Source organism: Cinclus cinclus, chromosome 6, assembly GCF_963662255.1.
Source record: "Cinclus cinclus chromosome 6, bCinCin1.1, whole genome shotgun sequence".
Lineage (NCBI taxonomy): Eukaryota > Metazoa > Chordata > Aves > Passeriformes > Cinclidae > Cinclus > Cinclus cinclus.
Genome location: NC_085051.1, coordinates 56,918,266 through 56,940,518, shown reverse-complemented (window position 1 = coordinate 56,940,518; position 22,253 = coordinate 56,918,266). Strand labels below are relative to the sequence as shown.

The 22,253-nt window shown below is 46.2% G+C and overlaps 1 protein-coding gene across 1 annotated transcript in view; it reads left to right on the top strand.

The window, feature by feature from the left end:
• Window positions 1-22,253, top strand: part of PRKCH (protein kinase C eta) — a 112,529-nt gene that overhangs the window by 51,802 nt on the left and 38,474 nt on the right. The window contains exons 8-10 of the mRNA XM_062494861.1: window positions 1,714-1,857; window positions 2,588-2,761; window positions 16,892-17,046. Coding sequence (XP_062350845.1) covers window positions 1,714-1,857; window positions 2,588-2,761; window positions 16,892-17,046 — 473 coding nt within the window. The remainder of the gene's footprint in view (window positions 1-1,713; window positions 1,858-2,587; window positions 2,762-16,891; window positions 17,047-22,253) is intronic.

Sequence of the window (22,253 nt, the reverse complement as noted above, 5' to 3'; positions counted from 1 at the left end):
AGCTCAAGAAGCCTAGTTCTCTTCCCAGCTTTGTTACTTTTTGTGTGTGATTTCGGGGAAACCATGTCACTCTTCACTACATCCCTGGCCAAAAATCTGTGGTCCCTGTCAACACAACAAAAACATTAAAACCCTAACCATAGTTTCCAAACGTGGTAAGTTTTCTCATACAATTAGCCAGCTAAGGTGATCAACCACATCATGCTGTATCAGCCCAGCAGGCTCATGAGGCTGTGCTGCCCCTTTTGATTTCAGTGGGTTTGTAGCAAACTCTTACCTTTGCTCTTCCCCCTGTAGCATTCTGGGGGACAGTTATCCTGGGAGTTACAGGGAAACCCCATACTCCCTTCTCCCTTCTCCAAAAATCAGCACTTGTTAACTCCTGTTGTTTGTGTCATCTGCACATCAAAAGGGGATGAAGACAGGGAAAAAAAAATCTGTGCTTGGTGTTTAATGTTCTCTTCTTGTTATTAATGACCTAAAGAATCTAGGAAAATGTTCATACTCTGCTGTAAGGACAACCCTGAATGGCTTTAAGTGGAATGAGCGTGGGTTTAGATAATATATTAGGAAGAAATTCTTTACTGTGAGCCTGGTGAGGCTCTGCCACTGGTTGCCCAGAGAAGCTGTGGATGCCCCATCCCAGGAAGTGTTCAAGATCAGGTTGGATGGGGTTTTGAGCAGCCTCTGGTGGAAAGTATCCCTGCCTATGGCAGGGATTTGGAACTAAATGATCTTGAAAGTGCCTTCCAACACAAACCTCTCTGTGCTTCTGTGACTGCTCTCTGTTCTTTGCCCGTGGTGAGGAGACTCCTGTGCAGGAGGAACTTTGCTGTACGCAGAAGTAGTCACAAGATGGAGCTCACGAAGTCCCTGTGACTTTGTTCAGACCAATAAACTGAATAGAAGTGCTCGTTTGTATGCACATGCACACCTGGAGAGCTGTGAGCAGAGGGCACTGGAGGTTGGCTTGGTATTTCTGTACTTCAAAATTACGAGCTCTAGAAATGTGTGCTAATACTGGTACAACTCCTGAATATGCAGCGCCTCACATGGGAATGAACAACGTCAAATTTGGAGCAGTAGAGCAAGCCAGCAGCCTGAATGTGGAAAAGAGACATGTTTTCAAGTTGGGGTTCCACTAAACTGGGCTTTGAGCAAGAGTCTTAAAATCAAATAGAAACATAAGAAATTCAGATGAGATCTGCTAGGGTTCTAAATCTCACCAGCACTTTGCCTATTGCAGAAATGGTGCAGTCCTCCTTACTTTGCTGGTAGATAGAAGACTTGGATTTCCCCACTCATTCTCTCTTTTTTTTGTGAGGAGTAAGGATGGAGAGAGCCAAGCTTGCCTCTTGACTCCTGGGGATGGTCCTGTGCAGGGCCTGGAGTTGGACTTGATCCTTGTGGGTGCCTTCCAAACTCAGCATATTCTGTGATTATCTGTGATGTGCTGGGCAGTGGGTTTACAACCCAAAATGCCCATGCCAGGAGCTGCTGTTGAGGTGTCAGCACAGCCCTGAGCAGTGCTGAGTTTGGCTGGTCACATGTGGCATCTGTGTGATTCTACCAACACAACTCTGTCTCAGTAGCCATAAAGTGCCCCTGGACAGGTCCCAAATGCCCTTGTTGGTGGATTGACGACCTGTGATCACCTCTGAAGCAGAAGAACAATTCCTCTGTAGACTGACACTTCTTTGCTTTCTTCCACAGAAACTGGTTTCTAGATCTACGTTGAAACATCAGGGAAAAGGCAGCCCAAAGGATGGCAACAGCATTAGTGAAAGTTCAGCAAGCAAACTTGGGATCAAAGACTTAACCTTCCTTCGTGTATTGGGAAAAGGAAGCTTTGGAAAGGTGAGAGTTGTTCCTGGCTATTTTGTGAGAAAACACATTCCTTAATTAAGAAGCCCCAAGGTAGGTGAAGCAATTTCATAACATGGTACACAGGCTGTCCAGTGGTGCTCCAGAGCAAGTGGCATTTGCTTTGTGCAACAAAGGTGGTTACAGAGAGCAGGGAGAAGAGGGAAGAGAAAGAAAGCTGATAGCAAAGTGTAGAATTGGATATCACAAAAAAGAAGTTAGCACCTGAAGGAACAGCTGCATGCCAGGGCCCATACCAGGAGCTGCAAGCGTGTGCGTTAACACTCGTTTGGGCAGCGTTTCTTGGAGCATGTAAAGACTTTTCCTTTAAAGGCAACAAGGCAGTGGTTTCAAACGTTGGGAGATGGTGGTTTTGTTTCTCTGCTTTGCCACAAAGCTGATGTGAAAGAGTTTTATAACTGAGGAGGGAGGTGGGATGAATGGCCCTGCTCAGGCAGTTTGTGCTGGCATAGTGAGTGACCTTCGATCAACCAGTCCTGTGCCAGACAGGAGCAGCATGTGGGTATTTCTGTCCAGAGCAGCCTGCTGCAGGCAGTAGCATGTGTCATTGATTGTACACTGATGCCCATGCTCACAGGCTGACTCACTTTGGTGCACAAGCCTGGCCATGGGGTGACTGACCTTTCCAGCCTGGGAAGGTGCAAGAGAATCTGTGCTGCTCAGGGGGCTCAGCCCTTGCCATTCACACTCACTTTTGGTTTAGGTGATGCTTGCCAAGATGAAAGAGAGTGGGCAGCTGTATGCAGTGAAGGTGCTGAAGAAGGATGTCATTCTCCAGGATGATGATGTTGAATGCACCATGACTGAGAAACGCATCCTATCCTTAGCCAGGAACCACCCCTTCCTCACCAAGCTCTACTGTTGCTTCCAGACTCCTGTAAGTATAGCCAGCCTTCTTCCTGACACTGGCTGGCATGAGGAACCTTGCTGTCTATTTGGCCCCTTGCCTGTTATAAATGCCCACCTCAGACCCAGGAGAAACTTCTCTGCTTGAGGATGAACAGAGTACTGTGCTATATTGCACCTCTAACAGCTGCTGGGCATTTGGCAAACAAAATTCAAAAATCCTGGCCTTTTCTAAGCTACCTAACAAATTGGTAAAGCACAAAGCCATTCTTTGTGTCTTCCCTAGAAATGTCTCCGTGCCACTGAACATTTCCAAGTGCAGATGTCTGCACACCTGCAGTGTCCTCTGATTGCTCTGGGATCTCAGGCTGTGCACTGTTGCTGCCTGAATTTTTATCAAGATTTTATTTGCATTGAGTTTTCTGCAAACTTTAAGATTTGCACTTGGAACCAGAGGTCTCTGCCAGCCTTTGTGGATTGCTCAGAACTGAAAGAAAGATCTTCTGGGGTTATTGGAAAGGGTCTGCCTGATATGGTGGACACTGAGTCAGATTCATGTATAGTTGGTATTTCTTCTTGGGTAAGGAAGACAGTGGCAGCATTGCTGTCCCTTGTGGCCTTTTTACCTAAGTGGAGGACAGAACATGGGCTGAGTGCCTGGCTGGGAGCCTCATTTGGTGTGTGCTGGTGGCTGGGAGCCTCTTGCTGATGTGGGTGGTGGAGGGAGGAGTGGCTGAGATGGAGGCAGTGGCTGCAGCCATGTATAGCAAGGTGAATTTGGGAGCCCCTCAACCAAACTGTTATTAGAACTAAAGCATTTTCTGCAGTGTAGCTCTTCAAAACTGCCTGGGCTCTTTTCCAGTTGCATTTTGTTCTGTGCTAAAGGGCAGTAAGCTTGTTTTCTTCTTACAAGAGGTAGGAGAAACTTGCCCTTTTAATTGAAGCTTTGCTCCTCCTACATAAACCCAAAAAACCTTAAGAAAAAAAGTCAAAAAAAAAGAGCAGATGAATGTATTCAGCCACCCACCCATTTCTCTTTTCACTGGGGTGATGCAACAGCCAGCTAAGGAGGTGAAGGACTGTGTTCATTTAGGGTGGAGCCTTTGGGTAGACTCCTCTAATAGAAATGAGGTGGTTTGTGTTGAGTTTTATTTCATACACAGCTCACGTGGTTCACTGAGCAGTTGTGCTGTATAGCAGAAATGAAACTTAAAGCTCACTGATGTCCCTAGTAACCAAAGAAACTTCTATTTTGTGACATTTCAACTTGTAATAGCTTCCCTGAAATATCAGAAATGTCCAGTCCTGATGTGTTCTGTTCGAGGTCAGATGTGGGTTTTGCCACTTATTGCTGTGGCCTTTGCTATGGCTTTGCTTACTAAATTTGCACTGTGGATGTGAAAACAGCTCCTGGGCTGTGCAGAGTGATTCTTATAAACTTAGGAAAGATTCAAGGGCACTGTGTGGGCACTGTTTGTCATGGTCAAAAAACCCGAATGCAGTCTGCTGTGGGTGCAGGTAAGGTCTTCTGGGCTGGTGAAGTAATTGCAGAGCCTTTTGCAAGGAGGAAGAAAAGGGGAGTACTCAGCCTGTTTGGACTAGCAAATTGAGAGCAAAAAGAGGATCTGATTGATGTCTGCAGATGTCAAACACTGAGGAGGGAAACAAAGCTGTCAAGATGATGGTTAAGATTAAATGAGTCTAGACTGGCCATGGGTACAGTTAGACTGGAAATTAAAAGGAGGTTGCTAAACAGGGAGCAGCCTGGAACAGGAGTTTCTGGACCAGCTTGTCATCAGAGCAGCAGAGGGAAGAACCCCTCAGCCCTTGGTGCCCTGAACACAGAGCTGGTCAGTCCTTGAAATGGTGCCAAGGGAGTGGTGCTTGCATAGCAGGACCCTGCTATTTCCAGTCTTTCCTGGGTTCTTCTTTTACTTGAATCCAAATTTGCTTCATTGTCTGTAAGATAAAACCACTTCCCCTCTGATGATAACACCAAAAATGGAAGTGTTTACAAAAAATATGCAGATTTTGAATTAAGATGGTTCATGACATCTTTTGCCCATGGTCTGCACTCAGTGACACCCACTTCAATTCAGAATAACCAGATTTAAATTGCTTATAAAAGCACAGTTAAACCCCTTTGCTATAGTAGAGAAATTATTGTAACACTAGGGTATTCACTGTCACGCTCCTTCCAGGAAGGCTTAACCAGGCTGATACAAACTTGGGGTTTCTGTTTATTCTTTGTATGGCATGGGGATATCCCCTCCATTAACAAGACATTTGCAGAAAAAGATATCTATATATATATAAACCATTATATGTATAAAAACAGTAACCACTTATTCAAAATGTCATCCTGCAGCCATATTTAAAAATTTATGGACTGGGGGCATGGTAGCACAAATACCCAGTTTGCAATTACATGGAAACCACATCACATATATCACAGTTACAGTCCAGACTCTTAAAATGTGGTATTAATGGTTCATGTTATAAAAAACAAAACATAGCTCCAGTTTGCCATGGAGATCCTGGATACACAATGACCTACTGGGCCCACCTTTGGGAATTTTTTCAAGACCTAGCCATTTTGAGGCCTTTTACCATTTGTCGAGGCCATGTCAAACCTGGTCCCATAAGATCAGGACAGGCTGAGACTGACTGGCAGAGCAGTAACCCAGCTGGAAGGCAGACAGGGTTTATGGTAGGTGCCAGGTTCAGTCTGAGCCAGCAGTGCAGCCCCATGGAATGTGAGCTGAATGATGGGCTGGGCTGCTTCAGGAACTTGGCAGAGTCATTATCTGTTCTGCCTGGCACTGGTGAGGCTGCACCTGGCGCAGGGGTGTCCAGTTACAGCCTCCCCCATCCCGGTTCAAGAGGAAATCGTGGAAACTGAAAAGAAAGGCTCTTGGAAGCGCCTGGGATGCTGCTGCAGTTTGAGGACAGAGCACTCACAGGGTCTGAGAATTTGGCTGGATCCAGAGCCATTTGAATTCTTTTTCTTTTACAATATCCCACCCAAACCAACAAACTCTTCCCCTGGCTTAAGCAGCCTGGGGGTGACTGTAACAGCCTGGGATATGAAACATGTCTGTGCTGCACGGTGGGACGTCGTGTGGTGCCTGGATTGTGGCATTATTCCAGGGATGCCCCATCTCTGGAAGTGTCCAAGGCCAGGCTGGATGAAGCTCTGAGTAACCTGATCTAGTAAAGGTGTCCCTGTACAGGAGAGGAGGGTTGTAACTGGATGATCTTTAACATCCCTTCCTACCCAAACCATTCTGCAATTCTCTGATTAGCTGAGCAGGAACAAGTACATGAAACAGCAATGCATTATCCGAGTTGATCTATCCTCCTGCTACCTCTGCTTACCTATTTTAGAGCTGGCTGAGGTTTTTCTGAGCTTACATGAGCCACTGGTGGTTTTCAGAAAGGTTTTCTGCTCTCTTGTGCTGCCTCTGTGCTCAGTGTGAGCCTGCTTCAGTCTCAGCTGCAGCTTAAGTGATGCCTGCCAGCAAGGGCAGCTTTATTTACCCAGGGTGGGCTGGGGCTGCCTGAGCTCCAGGCAGCCTCCTCTCCCCAGCAGGGCTCACTCCTGCAGCCACTAGGTGGTAGGAGCTGCAAGGGCTGTCTCTGCCTGCTATGGGTCACAGTTTCCAGATCGTAAAGATGAAATATCAGCAGCTCAGTGGGCTGGCAGAGGCTGGATGTAGCCATCTGTGTGCCCAGCACTGGGCTGGGCAGTTTTGGACTTGCACCTCCAGATTCCTTTCCTATGAAAGGCAAGGAAGGAGTCCAGATGCTCCATTGCAGGAGAGTTTAAATCTTGCTTCAGCTGCATCTGTGGGAGGTCTGCCTTGCTCACCACCTCTCTGTTTTTTAAAATTTTTATTTTTTTTTTTTAATTAAAGGCCCTGCCTTGGGAGCTGTCCACCTTGCCTAAGCCATTTACCTCTGCTTTTTCTGGGGCCTTAGAATAATTCTTTAGAGTCAGAGAGGATTATGCTTCTGCTCCAGTAATCTGTGAGTTGCTGACAGGTGCTGGGACCTGTGGATAATCGTGGATCCTGCGTTAGGGGTCACAAGCACCCGTAAGTGTTTGTTTCCTTTTACCTGACACTGGTGTCATCCAACACCTCAACAATTCTGTGCTAGAAGGGGTGAAAGAGGCTATATGTGTAAATAGCTAAGTCAGTAATATAATCCTGGGGAATGTGAATCCTAGAATATTTTAATTAAAATCAGTTTGCAGTAAGTAGGTCCTGTCTTCTTTGGGTTTTAGGAGCCATCCTTCCTGCACAGGTGGTTTGCTTTTAAATCCTTTTGTCTCCACTCATATGCATGAGAATGAAGAGGGCTGGGGGAGATCAGCTTCCCATGCAAACAGTGTCAAATTGCTTCGAGGTTTTATGTTTATTGCCCTTATCCCTTTTCTCATGACCAAAGGGTCCTTCCAGGGGACTGTCCCCCGGGCGATGCTGTTCCCAGCACTGTCCCTGTCAGCCAGCCTGATCGTTATATGGATTTGCTTTCCCTCTGTCTGCTGAGGCTCAGAGCCTGCCCCGTTGTTCCAAAAATAGTGAGACATGAGAACTTGGCGGAGGGATGTGATTTTCTGTAACTAGCGTCCTTCAAGATAATAATGAGCAGGGTGCTATTTAAGCCAGCAGGACTGGCCTGGGACTCCAGGACAGTATAATCATGGAACTGGTCCCATTTTATGAGGGCAGCCTGCTGTTTGGCACGCAGCATTTTGTCCCCATTACTGGCTGAGGGCTAATGTCATGCTCTCAGCATGGAAGGGGAAGGCTTCTCCACATCTCCACTGGCTCTTGGGGCACTCAGGCAGTTCTGTCGAGGTCAGTGTGGTCATCTTGTCATGGGTCGCCCAGTTGTTTAGAGACATGAACCTGTATTTCACCTCCTGGAAGTGTTAGAGCTGATGGAAGCCATTTACAGGGGCATCATTTTCAAGAGAGAGCCCAAAAGTCAAAGTGGTGTCTGAGAGGTGGCAGCTCACCCAAACCTTGCCCCCAGGTGCCACAAGGGAGGTCTAAGTGCCCTTGTGTGTCCAGGGAAGTCCTCGGTCATGGTCCCCCCGGGGGCTCTGCAGCATCATCCTGGTTGTCCACCAGCCACTCCAGTGTCACCAGATGGGTGGAGCACAGGACAGAGCCAGGTGTGGCAGAGGTGAGGGAGGCTGGAGGGGCTGGGACAGCCTTCCCAGGGCTCTGGGAGATGAACAAGTACCCTGACACAGATTTGGAGTGTGCTGGTGGGTGTTCAGAAAGCTGTGATGCCTGTTTGATGTTCCCTTTGAAAGGCACTGGGAAGATGGCTTTGATCCACTCCCAGGCTCTGAACCTCCAGGATTCCCTTTGTGGCATCTTGTAGAGGCACAACTCCATGTGTGCAGTCACATGACAGCCAAATGCGCGCTCTGGATGCTTTTGGCTGGCATTGAGACTTTTATTCTTGAGAGCTGACACCCATGTTAGCCCCAAGCCCCTCTGCTGGAAGGCTTTGCAAGTCAGGCTTGAAGGAGCTTGAGTTGTTCTTTCCCTGGGGTGGCAGGTTGGTTTTTGGGGGCTTCTTGGGCAGGGAGGTGCAGGGGAATTTCCTCTCTGTCCTTTCACTCTCCAGTGCAGATCCTGCAGGCGCGTGCACCATGGTGCCCTCGTGTTGGCTTTGTGACCACAGCAGGCACAGCCAGTTTCTGCTTTCCTCTGGCTGCTGTCTGGCACAGAATAAAGGCAGACTGGTGGAAAGCACATCTTCCTGTGGTTTGACAGTGTTCACATCCACCAAAAACCCCTGATGTGTTTGCTGGTTCCAGCTGTCAGTGAACCTGACATGTGAGCCCTCTGCAGCCCACTTGGAAAATCTCCACTTTTTGTGCCATTTACAGTGACACCTTGCATTGGTCACTTCGTCGCAGGAACACTTTGAGGCCAGGGTTTTTATGCAGGCAGGAGGTGAAACAAGATCAGACTGACATTTCTGACTCTGATCTGTGAACTTTGCTGGACGTCCACGCTTGGACTGCACACTGAGGTGATGCGAGCCGAGGTGAAAACACGAGCTGGAGGGTTGGAAGGGTCAGCTGCCATTGTCCTGTCACAGCTCCCCAGTGTAATTTTATGACCCCTTTAACTTTCTGGTTGAGGGACTTTGGATATTTGCATTTTCATGAAGCTGATATAAATGCCTGTCTCTGTCTGCAGTGGCTTAGGGGAAGAGACTGTAGCTTGGACAAATCATCAGGCTCAGGGCAAGGGTAGCCAAGTGTGTTACCTATGGTTAGCCACAGTATGTGAAACTGATATTTTTTACCCTTAAAATCAAGGAAGTTGCGGCATAAAAAGAGATCAAAATGGAAGCAGCACTGAGCAAGCAGGTGCCAGTCAGTATTGAGGAGGAAGGGGAAGCAGAAAACAAAGGCAGTCTAAGCTCAGAGAAGAGGTAGCTAGCTGAGGTGTGAGCCAGTGGTGCTTTAGGTTTCAGTCTTTTTGAATCCATGTTTCTTTCCAGGTGATGTTTAAGGTGAGAAGGTGATTCACAAATCCTCACAGCAAGCTTTGTCCAAGTGTCTTTTGGGTGTTTTGGCACTCTTTATTTTTTGTGAAGTCCCTTGGCTGAGCTTGTAGAGGTCTCTAGCCTTCCCTAGTCCTGCTTGAGCCAGCAGATATTGCAGAGCTCAGTATTTTGTAAAATGAGAAGAGCTGTTGCAGGTTGGTCACTCTGAACTGAAAAGACCAATTCCAGTAGCCTTTTTGAACTGAGGGCTGTAAAAAAAAAACATTTACAGGGCTATTCTCTTCTGACACACCAAGATACCAGCAGCCAGCTGAGGGGTGCAGATGACCAATAAATCTTTGATTAACAGGTAATGTCTATAGTGTCATGCACTCTAGCTCCTTATTTCTCAATTTATTCCCCTCTAAATTCAGTCAGCCCTCTGAATTTTTTAAACTTTCAGGTGGGAAACGGTACTTCTGTAGTTTTCTTTACCATTTTAAAAGGTTGGGGAGGGAAGATTTTGTGTTGCTTCTTTCAATTTATTTTGTATCCTTTTAGTACTTCATTTTAGTGACGCTCAAAGTGTCTTTTTTAAAAATTGGGATTAAAAAATGAGACTTTTTTGGGACATAATTGGTTGGCTTACCTGAATTTTGGTGGGTTTTTTTTTTTTCCTAATTTGAGTCTGGTCTTGTTTCAAATGGAACAGATACAGGTGAACAGGATAATCATCCTTTTGCACATATGCTGTGTAAAAGTTTCTAGTGAAAAGATGAGCTAATAGTATAACACTGCTGTGAATTAGGCTGTCCTGCAGGGGAGGGGATGAGGAGGAAGGATGCATGTATGGTTCACCTGAATACCCCAGAAGATGCATTGTTCCAGACAAATGACTGAATTTGCCTGTTGCAAAAACTCTCCAGCATATGAGCTTGAAATGTCAGCCAAGTGGTTAAGAAAACAGGGGCAGGAATTTGGAGGATGCAGTTAGATTTGGGCTTGTTTGTTTGGTTTTTTTTTTCCCCCTGGGCCAAGTGGGAACTCACAACTCCCCTCAGCTCCTCCTGGTTTGTAGTTGTCATCGTTGAGTTCCTCTGGAATAAGTTTGGTGTTGATGCTGCACTGAGCACCGAGTGCCAGGGCAGCCTGCACCCCGAGGGACCCTGCAGAGTTTATTTATGCAAGTGACAAGAGCCAATGTATGATTCTCTGAGGATGTGTGTGCCTGGCTGCAGTGGCCTCACAGGGAGCCTCGTGGTGCCCACTGTCAGCAGCATCAGAGAGCAGAGCCTGGTGGGGTGATACCCAGTGATAACTGCCTCGTTTACGTGGCTGTGACTGTGGTTGGTTACTCTTTATTAAAGGACCTAAAAACGAGCCTGGTGTGGGGAAGTGACATGAGATTCTCAGAAATAAGAATCCTCTTCTCCAAATCTCTCTTCACCAGCTGCCCAGCCTGGAGGAGGCACCACATACACCTTATGCCTGTTCTGAGTTGGCTTCATTTTCACTGCACCTTCTTCTAGCTTAAAAATACCCACCCAAAACCAGCAGAAGAAAGAAAGCTTCCCTTTCTTAGCCTTTCAGTTGCATCACGCAGTGAGCCCTCATCGGGGTAATCCCAGGACAGTCTGTGGCTTGGTTCCCTGGGGCAGAAGTGGTTCCTGGGGCTGATGGGCACTTCTGCAGCCACTGAAGCAGGGAAGAAGAACAGCTCAACAGGGGCAGCACTGCAGATGGCTGTAAAACCTGCTGCCTCTCTGCCTGGGGGTCCTGGGCCACGTGCATGGGGTTCCATGTGAGCCAGCGTGGGGTAGAGGTTCCTTGATGTAGTTTCTGTGATTTGAAATCAAAGGACCAAGTCTTCACCTGACATCAGTCGCTGCCTTGCTCCGTTGCAGTCAGGCCAGAGTGGCTTTGTCTGGAAAGTTGGGGCTGAGCTCATTAGGTCTGCTCTTGTGCTCACACACGTGGTTTGTGCAGGGGTTGTTGTGGTGACTGCTTCATGGTGAGGCTGTTCACAGGACACCTGTGATCCTCCCTGGGTTTGAAGCCATGTGTAACCCCCCTGCGTATCCTGTTGTCCTTAACCCGTGGAGCTGGGAGCAGCAGGTAGCTCGTGGGGGTGCAGGGCTGCCTTGGTCCAAGGGCTGGGTATAGAGGGGAGGCATTTCCAACAGGAATTCTTAGAATCTGTGTGTTCTGTGAAGGGATGGGTATGGAATCATAGAATCATAGCATATGCTGAGTTGGAAGGGACCCATCAGCACCACTGAGTCCAACTCCCAGCCCTGCACAGCACTATCCCCAACAATTCCACCCTGTGCCTGAGAGCATTGTCCAAACCCTCCTAGAGCTCTGTCAGGTTTGGTGCTGTGGTCACTGCCCAGGGGAGCCTATTCAGTGCCCAAATGTCCTCTGGGAGAAGAACCTTTTCTTGATAGCCAACCTAAACCTTCAGGCCATTCCCTTGGCTTCACTGGGCACCGCAGAGGTCAGTGCCTGCCCCTCTGCTTCCCTCATGGGCATGTTGAAGAACCACAGTGAGGGAGGGGAAGCATTTCCAACAGGAATTCCTAGGTTCTGTGGAGGCCTGGGCATTTCCTCACAGAGCAGCATCGAAGAGCAGCATGGCTGTGTTAGTCCTACAAAAATAAATACTCAGTTACAAACCTCTTTCTTATTCCTCCTCCAGATCCTCTGCTTTGCAGTGTCTTGACCCAGATACAGATGGCCACTTGCACTGCTGGGGAGTTGGACATGTGGCTTTCTGGAGCCCAGTACTGGGAAATCATGGTTTATTTGCTTGCTGTCAGCAAGACCTAGGGCAGATTTGCTTTGTGTGGGGGTTGTGGACCACGAAGGGAGAACATTGGGAACACTGAGAGAGCCTGCCAGCTCTTGTAATTATCTTGTAATAATTTGCTTGCAAGCTCCCTAAGCCCTGCTATTCTTTTTGGAAACAATAAAGTTCCTCTGGGAAGCAGTGACACAGCTGTCTCTGTTTGGGGATGATTTGGAAAGCCTCCCTTCTGCTCTGCAAAGAATAATCTACCAAAACAGGGGAAAATGACTGTTTTCCTGGGGATGCCCTTTGGCTTCAGTGAGCTCAGATTGAGCCCAAAGCTGATTTTCTAAGGAGTTGTGTGCATGAATTATTTCGAAAAGTATGAAATCCAAACTGAGTGGAATTCCTGAGCCAGGCTGGTATTTTGTGGGGAAAAACTGAACCCTTGTGATTGGTGATAAGGTCCCAGCAGGTCTTTGGTCTTGTACATGGACATCACTGTGACTTTTAAGTAGAGGAAGGTAGAATTTGGCCATCACACTGTCTGTTTTGGGCACAGCAAGAAAAAGGATTCTCTATAAATAAAATCTGGACTTTTTTCTTCCCCTGTGGTGACAAAGAGGAAGGGTGTGAGGATCCAAAGCAGTTTGTAGAGCTGGTGAGGACAAAGGACTAAAGTGCTGCTTGAGATAGATTTTAGTGTTTGCAAGGGGCAGTAACTAGTATATGGATTGTCCTTCTTGGTGGCTCTTGCAGTCAGGGACTTTCTTCAAGCCCCACAAAACCCCCTAAGATAATAAACAAATATAATATAATGGCTATGTGTAGCTGCTGTCAACCATTGCTGTGTTCCCAACAGCCCCTGCCCTGCTAATAGGTGAACAAATAGGGATGAAAAACTGAAATTAAAAGAAATAACTTTTTTTAAAAGCCAAGTAAAATAAAAAAGTTCTCTTGCATGAAAAATGACAGGATTAATTCTAAGTGTAGGCCAGCCTTGAAATAAACTTGCCTGATCCCGTGGATTTTGTTTCCTTCAAATTTTTTGTGTTTATTTCCTCCAAATTTTATTTTATGTTTCCTCCTTTTTTTTTTTTTTTAAATTTACAGTAACAATTGCTCTGAGAGTTTATTAATCTTGATCTCAGTCCAGGAGTGGTGCAGTGTGATTTCCTCCTGTGGCTGCCACTTGCTGCGAAGCCTTTCGTGTCACTGTTTCCTGTTGACTCAAATGCTCCTTTCTTACCACGTCAAACAGAGATACCAGATCAGGCAGACTTCTGGGCAAAGCACAATAGAAAAGTAGACATGTGAGGAGCTCACCATTGGGCCCTGTCAAAAAACAATCCAGCTTTCAACTCCTCCTAATTCCCACTGGTAGCCCCCAAGAAAGGAGGAGACACATAACTGGCTCTTAAGTCAGGTCAAATTTGCAAGTGTCTGAACTATCTGCTGTTTTAAGATTTCCTTTTTCTGGCCCCTTCTTAAGTTATTTACTCAGTCTGACTCTTCTGGCTGCAAGTTACCTTTTTTTCTTCTTTCCTCTTTTTTTCTGTTTGTCTCCCTCCTTCTTTCCCTCTTTTCCCCTCTTTTCTTTTCCTTCCCCTCTTTTTTTTTTTTAAATAGGATATCCTTGTTTATTATATTTCTTAGTGATTCCTGGGAGAGTGGTAGGTCTTTGCAGTTTTGCAAGCTGATGGTCTTCCTTAAGAGTGAAATGGAAGGCCTTGCCTGACTTGTACATGCTTTTCCCCAAAGGATGGTCATTAGTGCTGATTTTCAAAATGATTGTTGCCAGGCATGTAGCAGACCAGTGCAAAAATGCTGTGTTGTAAACCAGTTGTAATACACATCCTGCTCTTTTCTTCAGCAGCCCTATGGGTTTTCTAATTGTTAGGGAACTGGGCAGACAATAAGCTAGACCTCCTTAAAATAAATTGGAAAATAAATAAGTAAATAAATAATAAAAAAGATGGAGTAACCCAAAATTCTGTATCTATGTTTGGCCAGTGAAATGAGCCCATAGGTGGGTGAGACCACATAACACGTGCAGTTATATTTGCTCAGGTTTGCAGTTAGTCTGAAGCAAAAGCAGTTTTTAGCAAAAAGCTTCTAATACCATGGCAGCAGCGATGTGAATTTTAAAATCAGTTGTTTGGTGCTTACCTGAACGTTTGAGAAAGAAGTAGTGTCCTTCTGTAAGCATCACAGTAAAGATGAATACAGCCAGAAGTCTGAGGTGGACTGTGGAGTTTTGCCTGCTCTGGAGAAGCTGAACATACATATTTTAAGATAGGAGGTGTTAATCTTGTTTCCCTGAAGGACACCTTTAAGGAAAGAGTAGAAAATCCATGTGCGTTCACCTAAGTGCATGCATGTTTATACAGGCATATGTATCACACAAATACACACACCATCCCTCACCAGGCTGCTGGCAAATTAAATTGCTTCGTGTTGGGGATCTGGCAAGAGGGATTTCTTTTTAAGTGTGGGCTTGAGGAGACGCCTGGACAAGCTAGGCTAGATAAGCATGTGTCATATGGAGAGATCAGCAAAGAAGGAGGTGGGAAAGAATAACAAGGAGATGTAAAAGCTGGCCTGACTGGCAAGGCAGAGGTGATAGCTGTGCTGCAGCTGGAGGAACAGGCAGGCACAGCACAGCCAGGCTGAGTTTAACCATCTCCAGTGAAGATGTGGCCCTGGGGGCCTGATGTGGGCTCAAGAGCCAAGGCTGGTGATGGGCTGGCACAGTTCGTGCTGCTCTGGCTCAGATTGCTGCCTGGACAAGCCAGCTCAGGTGTCTTCCAGTGCCCTCTCACAAAGACAGAGTGAAACAATGAGATGGTGTTGTTTATATGGACTGGAGATAGCATTCAACACATGGCCTTGGTGCTGAGTAGTGAGAGTTGTTGTTGAGTGAGTGTAGTTGTGAGAGTGCTGGGAGCAATGGTGAGGATGCACCTCAAATTCTGCCTTCAGTTTGGGACCCTCACTGCAGGAAGGACATTGCGAGGTGCTGGAGAGTGTCCAGGGAGGGACAGCAGAGCTGGGCAGGGGTCTGGAGCACAGGTCTGCTGAGGGAGCTGGAGGAACTGAGATTGGGAAAGAGGAGGCTCAGGGGAGTCTTGGTCACTCTCTACAACTCCCTGACAGAAGGGTGGAGCAGCCAACTGGGGGTCAGGCTCTGCTCCCAGGGAACAAGGGACAGGACAAGAGGAAATGGCTTGAAGTTACACCGGGGGAAGTTTAGATTGGATGTTAGGAACAATTTATTCACTGAAAGTGTGGTCAAACTGCCTGGAACAGTCTGCCCAGGGCAGTGGTGGAATCCCCATCACTGGACATACTTAAAAGATGTGTAGATGTGTGGCACTTGGGGACGTGGTTTAGTGGTGGGCTTGGCAGAGTTGGGTTAGTCATTGATGGTCTCTGAAAGTCTTTTCCAACCCAGATGATTCTATGATTTAATTATCTTTACCTTCTGTAAGGAGCCCAGAAGGAGCTGTTGGGCAGAGCCCAGGTTGGCTATGCAAAGCAAGCTGTCCTCATGTGTTACAAGCCATTTGCTTTCCTGCTCATGTCCATTGAGAAATAAGGGAATTTCTGGTTGTTTTTCTTCTGCTGTGTGCATCTCAAGATGTTAATACGAGTAGTCATTTCAAGCTGGCTGGCTGCCAGGAAGTGGAGCACGACAATGCTTATCCTCTTAAACTTAGAGAGGGTTTAAAAGTAGCTTGTAGATAATTAACATCAGACCTGGGAAGAGGCTTGTGGGAAAGAAGGGCAAATATTACCATTAAAAGCCTGGCTGATCTCAGTTGAATTCTATGCTTGTTTTCCAATCTGCTTGTTCCTGATATTCAAAGAAAAACTGAAACAACAAATACCAAAAGTCCTGAAACAATTGCTGAGAGAAATTTTTGAACGGGGCTGCAACAATTTCAGGGTTTATTTTTGTGCCAAATCTCTCTGTGTTCTTCCTCTCACAATCAAGTGAACACGTGCAAAAGCCCTACTCACTGTTGAGCACACAGCTTAAGCAAGTGCCTCCCTATCTGTGGGGTTTTGCAAAAGCCAGAACAAAGCCAAAAAAGAAACCTCAGAGACCTACAGCTGTGGTTAATAAACTGAACTCTTTCAAGCAGGTTGCTTTTTTGCTCAGCAGAAACTTTTATTTATATTTCATCCTTATCAGTTCCTTTATTGCCCAGAGGTGTCTGCAGGTTAATCACAGGAAAGCTGGAACCTGAGGGCCCAAAAAGCAGCTGCCGTGCAAGTGTATGGCAGGAAATCCCATCCTGGAAAACAGCCCACGTTCTCCAGCAATAATTTTGGGATATCCTCAAGACAATGTTGTGCTGTTGTGGTGAAGCTGCAGTCTGGTTATGTACATTGTGTTATGGAGCAACTTTCCCCAGAGATCTGAAGTCTTTACTAGGGAGTGAGTGATTTTTTGCGAGTATCTCTTGTGCCACTCAGCTCAGAGAGTACTGATGAAGGGTTATCATTCCCTGCTGATTGAGGCTAAAGATAATTCAGAGAAACCCAGTGGGAGCTGATTACTGATGAACACACACTTACTAACGTGCCAAATCCACATGTGAACAGGAATTCATTTCACAACTGAGGTCAAAACTTTTGAGAGGAGTGCAGGGCAAAGAGGTACTAACAGGTAACTTCCTGGTCTTGATTTGATTTTTCCTGAAAAAATCAGCCTTTCCTCCCATGCATTCTCAGCTTATTTAATCTGTTTTTGTTTGGGAGATAATAGTTTTCCTAAGACTTTCCCAAGCCTGGGTGAGGATGTAGTTAATGCTGTTTGTGTTTGTTGTGCCTGCCTGTGTGTAGGATCGCCTGTTCTTTGTGATGGAGTTTGTCAATGGTGGGGACTTGATGTTCCACATCCAGAAGTCACGGCGCTTCGACGAAGATCGGGCCCGGTTCTACGCTGCAGAAATTATTTCAGCCCTCATGTTTCTCCATGGAAGAGGCATCATTTACCGGTGAGCTCTGCGTTCATTGCTTCCCTTTGTCTGAACCCCGTGGCTGAGATGAGAGCTGGAGTTTTCTGCTTGAATAAAGGAGTGTCACTTGCTGCCCACCGGGAGCGAGTTGTCAGCTGGGATCACAGTACCTCCACATTCCCCCTGCACACTGGCCAAGGTGCACCTGTTTTCAGGAGGGAGTGAAATTTCTGGGCAGATATTAAATGAAACCTTCCCAGATTTTCTGTGAGGTGAACGTAAGGATCTGTTGCTTTTGCCACAGTGTGCCATGTTATTTCAAGGCTAGTACATGCTGGTCACACCAAAGCCTCTGCTTCCTTGAAGTAGCTACTGTGTTTAAACCCTATCTATTTCATACCTATTCAGTGCCACTCCTCTCAGCCACTAAAAGTGTTTTCATTCTTGCTATGGTTCTACAGCAGGAATTTTTCCTTCCTGTCCGTGTCTGGCATCTTTGTGTTTGCAGCAGGATTGGAGCATTGTTGCCTCTGTGCGTCAGCCTCCACTTGAGGTCTCAAGGCTGTTCTCAGGAGGCTATTTCCCATGCACAGCTCTCCTTTGTTATTTGGCATTTTTCTGTACTCAGGGGGGCAGTTTGGTTATATTTTTTCCTTTCTGTTCTGCTGAAGTACTCCTCTGTCAGCTCAAGCATAAAGGCATAGAGCAGTCAGTAATCCCAGCATGGATCAGAGCCAGGCTGCCGTGCAGAGCCCTCCCTGGGCAAGCATCACCATTGGACCAGCATCCTCCCCCATGCCCCACAGGCAGAGCAAGGCCTCTTCTGGAATGGAGTAGGACAGCTGGGAGGTGTCAGCACTGAGACAGTCTGGTTGTACAGAAAGGTTTCTTTCTGCCATGCTTCACAGATCACCTCTGGAATCCTTGTGCCCAGAGCACTGGGGAGGAGGAGCAGGCTGTTGTTTTCTCTGGAATGCTGTTACCTGGAATCCATCAGTAAAGCATTTTTGAGTATGGTCTGCTGTAGCCCTGCTCAGTCCAATTTTGGCATGCCAGCACTGCAAAGAATAATGCCAAGTCTCTCTTTTTTGCTGCTTGGTTGTAGTTGTGCTGGGATCTAGAGCTGGGTGCAGGATGGGACCAGTTCCAATCCCAGTCCCAGCTCTGTTAATGCCACTTCTGTGAATTGGGCCAAATCTCATTTGATTTGGGACTTTACATAGTATAACTCAGTCAGTAGGACATCCTCCCATAACAGATAAACGCAGGTTTAAACTCAGGAAAACCAGAAGAGCTGTGGGCTGAAGTGGCCAAAGGGCTGGGGACTGTGCAAGGGGCACTTTCCTATCTGATGGGGAGATGATAGGATCAGTAAAGTAAAAGCAGCTTCTCTGTCTCTTCCTAGCTTGAGGTCCAGGAAGAAACAGATGGTCAGGTGAGGACAGAGAATATTAAAATATTTTTAACTGTGAACTCATGTGACATATATGGCACAGTGAAATAGAGAAGGAGTGTCATTTTAATATTCTACATGTCCTGAGAGCCTGAAGATGACTAGTGATATATACCCTATGTATCAAGCTCCCAAAGCACAGTGATTGTCTGTATAGAGTAGCAAATCTCCTTACTCTACAGCTGGATTTCAGTCTAATTCTTCCCTTGTGAATAATGCCAGCCGCTGAGCAGAGACCCTGCCAGATAATTACACAAATGACATTATCCTTAAAATAATGATATCCAGTAGTTATTGTCAATCATTCAGCGGCAAAACTGGGTCTGTGCATAATGTAATGCCTTGTGCTTACAGCTTGTCCTGTCTGCCCCAGCCTGCTGCCTGTCACAAGGCAGGAGTAACTGATCTCTCTGGGGTTTGGCACTCTTCAAGTGCTGCTGTAATTCATGATAGAAACTGGAGGAGTAATTGGAAAGCTTCTCGAACAACTGCACAGGCTTTGATCTTGTTGAAAAACTGGTTAAGCTGTGGAGTCAGGTAGCTTCAGCTGCACAGGGAAGATCTGCAGGGGGCTGGGTGAATTGGTTTCTTATAATTAGTTGGGGTTCTGGAAGGTGTTGAGAGGCTGGGGTTGTGCTGAGCTGAGGTTGCTTCTGTCAGGTCACAAACACCAGGCTCTGGTAGGGAGTGTGCAGGATAGAAGGGGATACTCAGAATGGAGTGACTGCACTCATGTAAGAGAGCTTGGATCAGATTTTATGATGAGAATGTGAGTGCTTGCTTAGGGAGCAGGGGGCAGAGACGCCAGAAATAGTCTGACCAGAAAGGATTTTGCCACAGGCTCTTCAAAGTGTCTTCTTTCTGGCTTTGCAGGGTCAGTGGAGGAAGAGAGTTGCTGGCCTAGAGTACTCTGTGTCATTTGTTTTTCTTCTGGGCTTAACTTAATAATACTGTATTTTTCCTTGCCCCATTCAAGATTGAGCAGAATCTGCTCAATCTGCATTTACCAGTGCAATGAGTGTTCTCCTGGTAAGTCATGTTGCATTTGCCACAAGTGCTGCCAAAAGCTGAGTGTTTTCTTCTTTGAAATGCCAGAGAGGTTTGAGAGACAGCACTGAAAGTTCATCAAGAAGTAGCTGAAACTTGTCATTGTGGCCTGGCAGGACAGTGCTGGTGCCTGCTCAAATCAGGTGTTCATTGATTCATTTTTTAGCCACACACAAACAATTTGAAATCGCTGTAGAGCAATATTTTTGCAATTACTACTGTAAGTCCTCAAGAGTGGGGTTCTGAGGCACATGATGTATTTTGGCTATATGTGATTTTTAATTTTAAAACTGGGCTTACAGCTGGATTGGTTCTCTCATGGGATGGTTTTCATGATTCAGCTGAAATTTTCAGTGAGTTTGCTCCTCATTTTGAGGAAACTCCTTTTTTGTAACTAAGCTGTGGCCAGAATGGGAGTCCTGTAAACATACCTTGAATGTATTTGGGGCTCTTTAAAAGAGATATTTCAGTTTCAAAAACCATTATTTTTTTTCTCTTCATTTGCAGCACTACAAAGGAGAGATGGCCTTCTGGCCTTACCAAAGAAAGGTCTCTGTCTTGCCCTGAGCTGAGGTTTAGCTGTCAATTTAGCAGCACCTATTTATAGTTGCTTCCTGAAAAAATAAAAAAAAGAATCAGCAAGTATAGGGGGGTTCCTTAGCCCATCATACATGGGAATACATCTAGACATGAAAACAATCTTTTCACGTGTCACATCACAGTGCACCCCTAACCACAGAAGAGTGGGACAAGGATGTATTTGGGATCAGCTCATGCTGGATGCTGCCAGGAAAATGTTAGGTAATGATCATGGTTATTTTAAATCAAATCTTTGCTCACAGGGCAATATTTGTGCACTGCTGCTTTCTCTGAGATTATTTCTAAAAGAAATTACTGTGCTGGGCTGTGTTGCAGATAGGGAGGTTGGTTTGTCTTTTTTCCTAATGGCTGTATGTGCTATTTTTCTTGAGGCAGCCCTTGTCGACTTTCACTTTCCAGTTCAGCAGTTCCCAGGGTAGGGGAAGCATATTTTTGACTTCTGTGCATGCCAGAAACAAAACAAAACAGCATATCTGAGCAGAATTGGGTTGCACAGTGGTTTACTATGTATGAGGAAGCTGGTCCACTCACAGTCTGCTAAAAAGCAGAGAGATAGTGGATGAATGTAAGGGTTTATTTTAAAAGCAGGACATTTCCTTCTGTGTAGCACTACTGTAAAAATGGCTGGTCTGCCCTGCTGCCCTCAAATTCAGAGCTTGGCACGAGCTGATGTACAGCTTTGGGAGTGGGTGGATCCACATGCCAAGGTCACCTACTTGCATATTGAGGGCAAATGCAAGTATTTCCTTAAATTTGGTTGTTGAGGGGTTGGAGTTTTTTTGGAGCAAGAGGCTTCAAGGTTTACAGCAAAATACAGTAAGACCTTTAGTGGCACAGCCTTAATTTCTATGACAAACCTTTCTCTCTCTCTTTGCAAATACATCTCCCTAGCAGGATGCCTGGGTTGAGAGGATCTCTTTTCAGAGCACACCTCCACTACCTGCAGAGGTGATACAGCATGCAGGACACAGTGCCAGCTGTGCACCCTGTACTTGAGTGGTGGTTTTGCTAGCTTGAAGTGCAGAGTTGGACAACAGGGACACCTCCATGCCCCAGCTCACTGCTTGGCACAGCACGAGGGCAGATCCATCCTTAAGGCTACAGGTGATGTAACATGGAGGTAATGTAGCTGGCCAGGAGCCAGAGGAGCTGAAAGGCTGGTGAGGACTGGTTACTGGCTGGCTGAAGGACTTTGTTTTTGTCCTGGGGGGCACATGCTAGTCAGCTAATTTCATTTTCTTTGTGTCTGTATTGATGTTTCTAATGCAGCTGACCCCTCTGGAGATGATGGAGGTCTGCTGGTGCCCTGTCACACCTCTGGATGTGGGATGGTGTGCAAAGAATCCCTGTGCTCTGGTGTGAGTGGTCCTTTTGAAAGGCAAAAGATAATTATGCAATTATCCAGATGAGAACATGGTCTGGTCTTGCAGAAAATAAAATAAGCATATTAACAGGCAGTGTTTAGTCCTCTGTGTGTTGCCTGAGAACATCTCCTTAGTGTGTGGGGGACTTCCTATGACAGGGAAAAACTTTCTCCTCTGGGATCTGGAAAGATTGCAGGATGCTGGCCAGGTCTCTGCAATCATCACCTTTTTTTGTGGAGGAGACCCACCAGGTCTGCAGCTGTGTGTCTCATGGCTGTTGGCTTTTATAGGGAATGGGATTTTTGCAACAGGTTAATTCCCTGCCAGTTCAAGCAATGAGCCTGTGACACTTGAAGGAAGCTTTTTACATAAGCCTTTTATGGAGACCAGTTTTGCTGGAAAGACTCCTGTAAACTGAAACAACACTAAGGTGTCTTTCAGCAAAATCAATTAAAAATTACTTGATGAAAACAGAAGCTGAGTGCCCTTCCTAATTGCATGCAGCCACTATTAACAGAGCAACTTTTATTAGTGTGCTGTTTGCTTTTTCCATGGGTCAAGACAAGGTAGACATGGAATTCCTTACATCCACTCTTTGCTGTTTTTTGGTTGTTGGTTTTTTGTTTGGTGTTTTTTTATTTTTGCAACTGGTGATTTTGTTTATTCTCATCTCATGCCCTTTTTCACAGCTGGAGCCAGATCTTGTTTCCCCTGAAGTCAAGGGGCTTCCCCCAGGGAGGTAAATGAGCAGTTGAACTGGATCTGTGACTGATAGCAGCAGT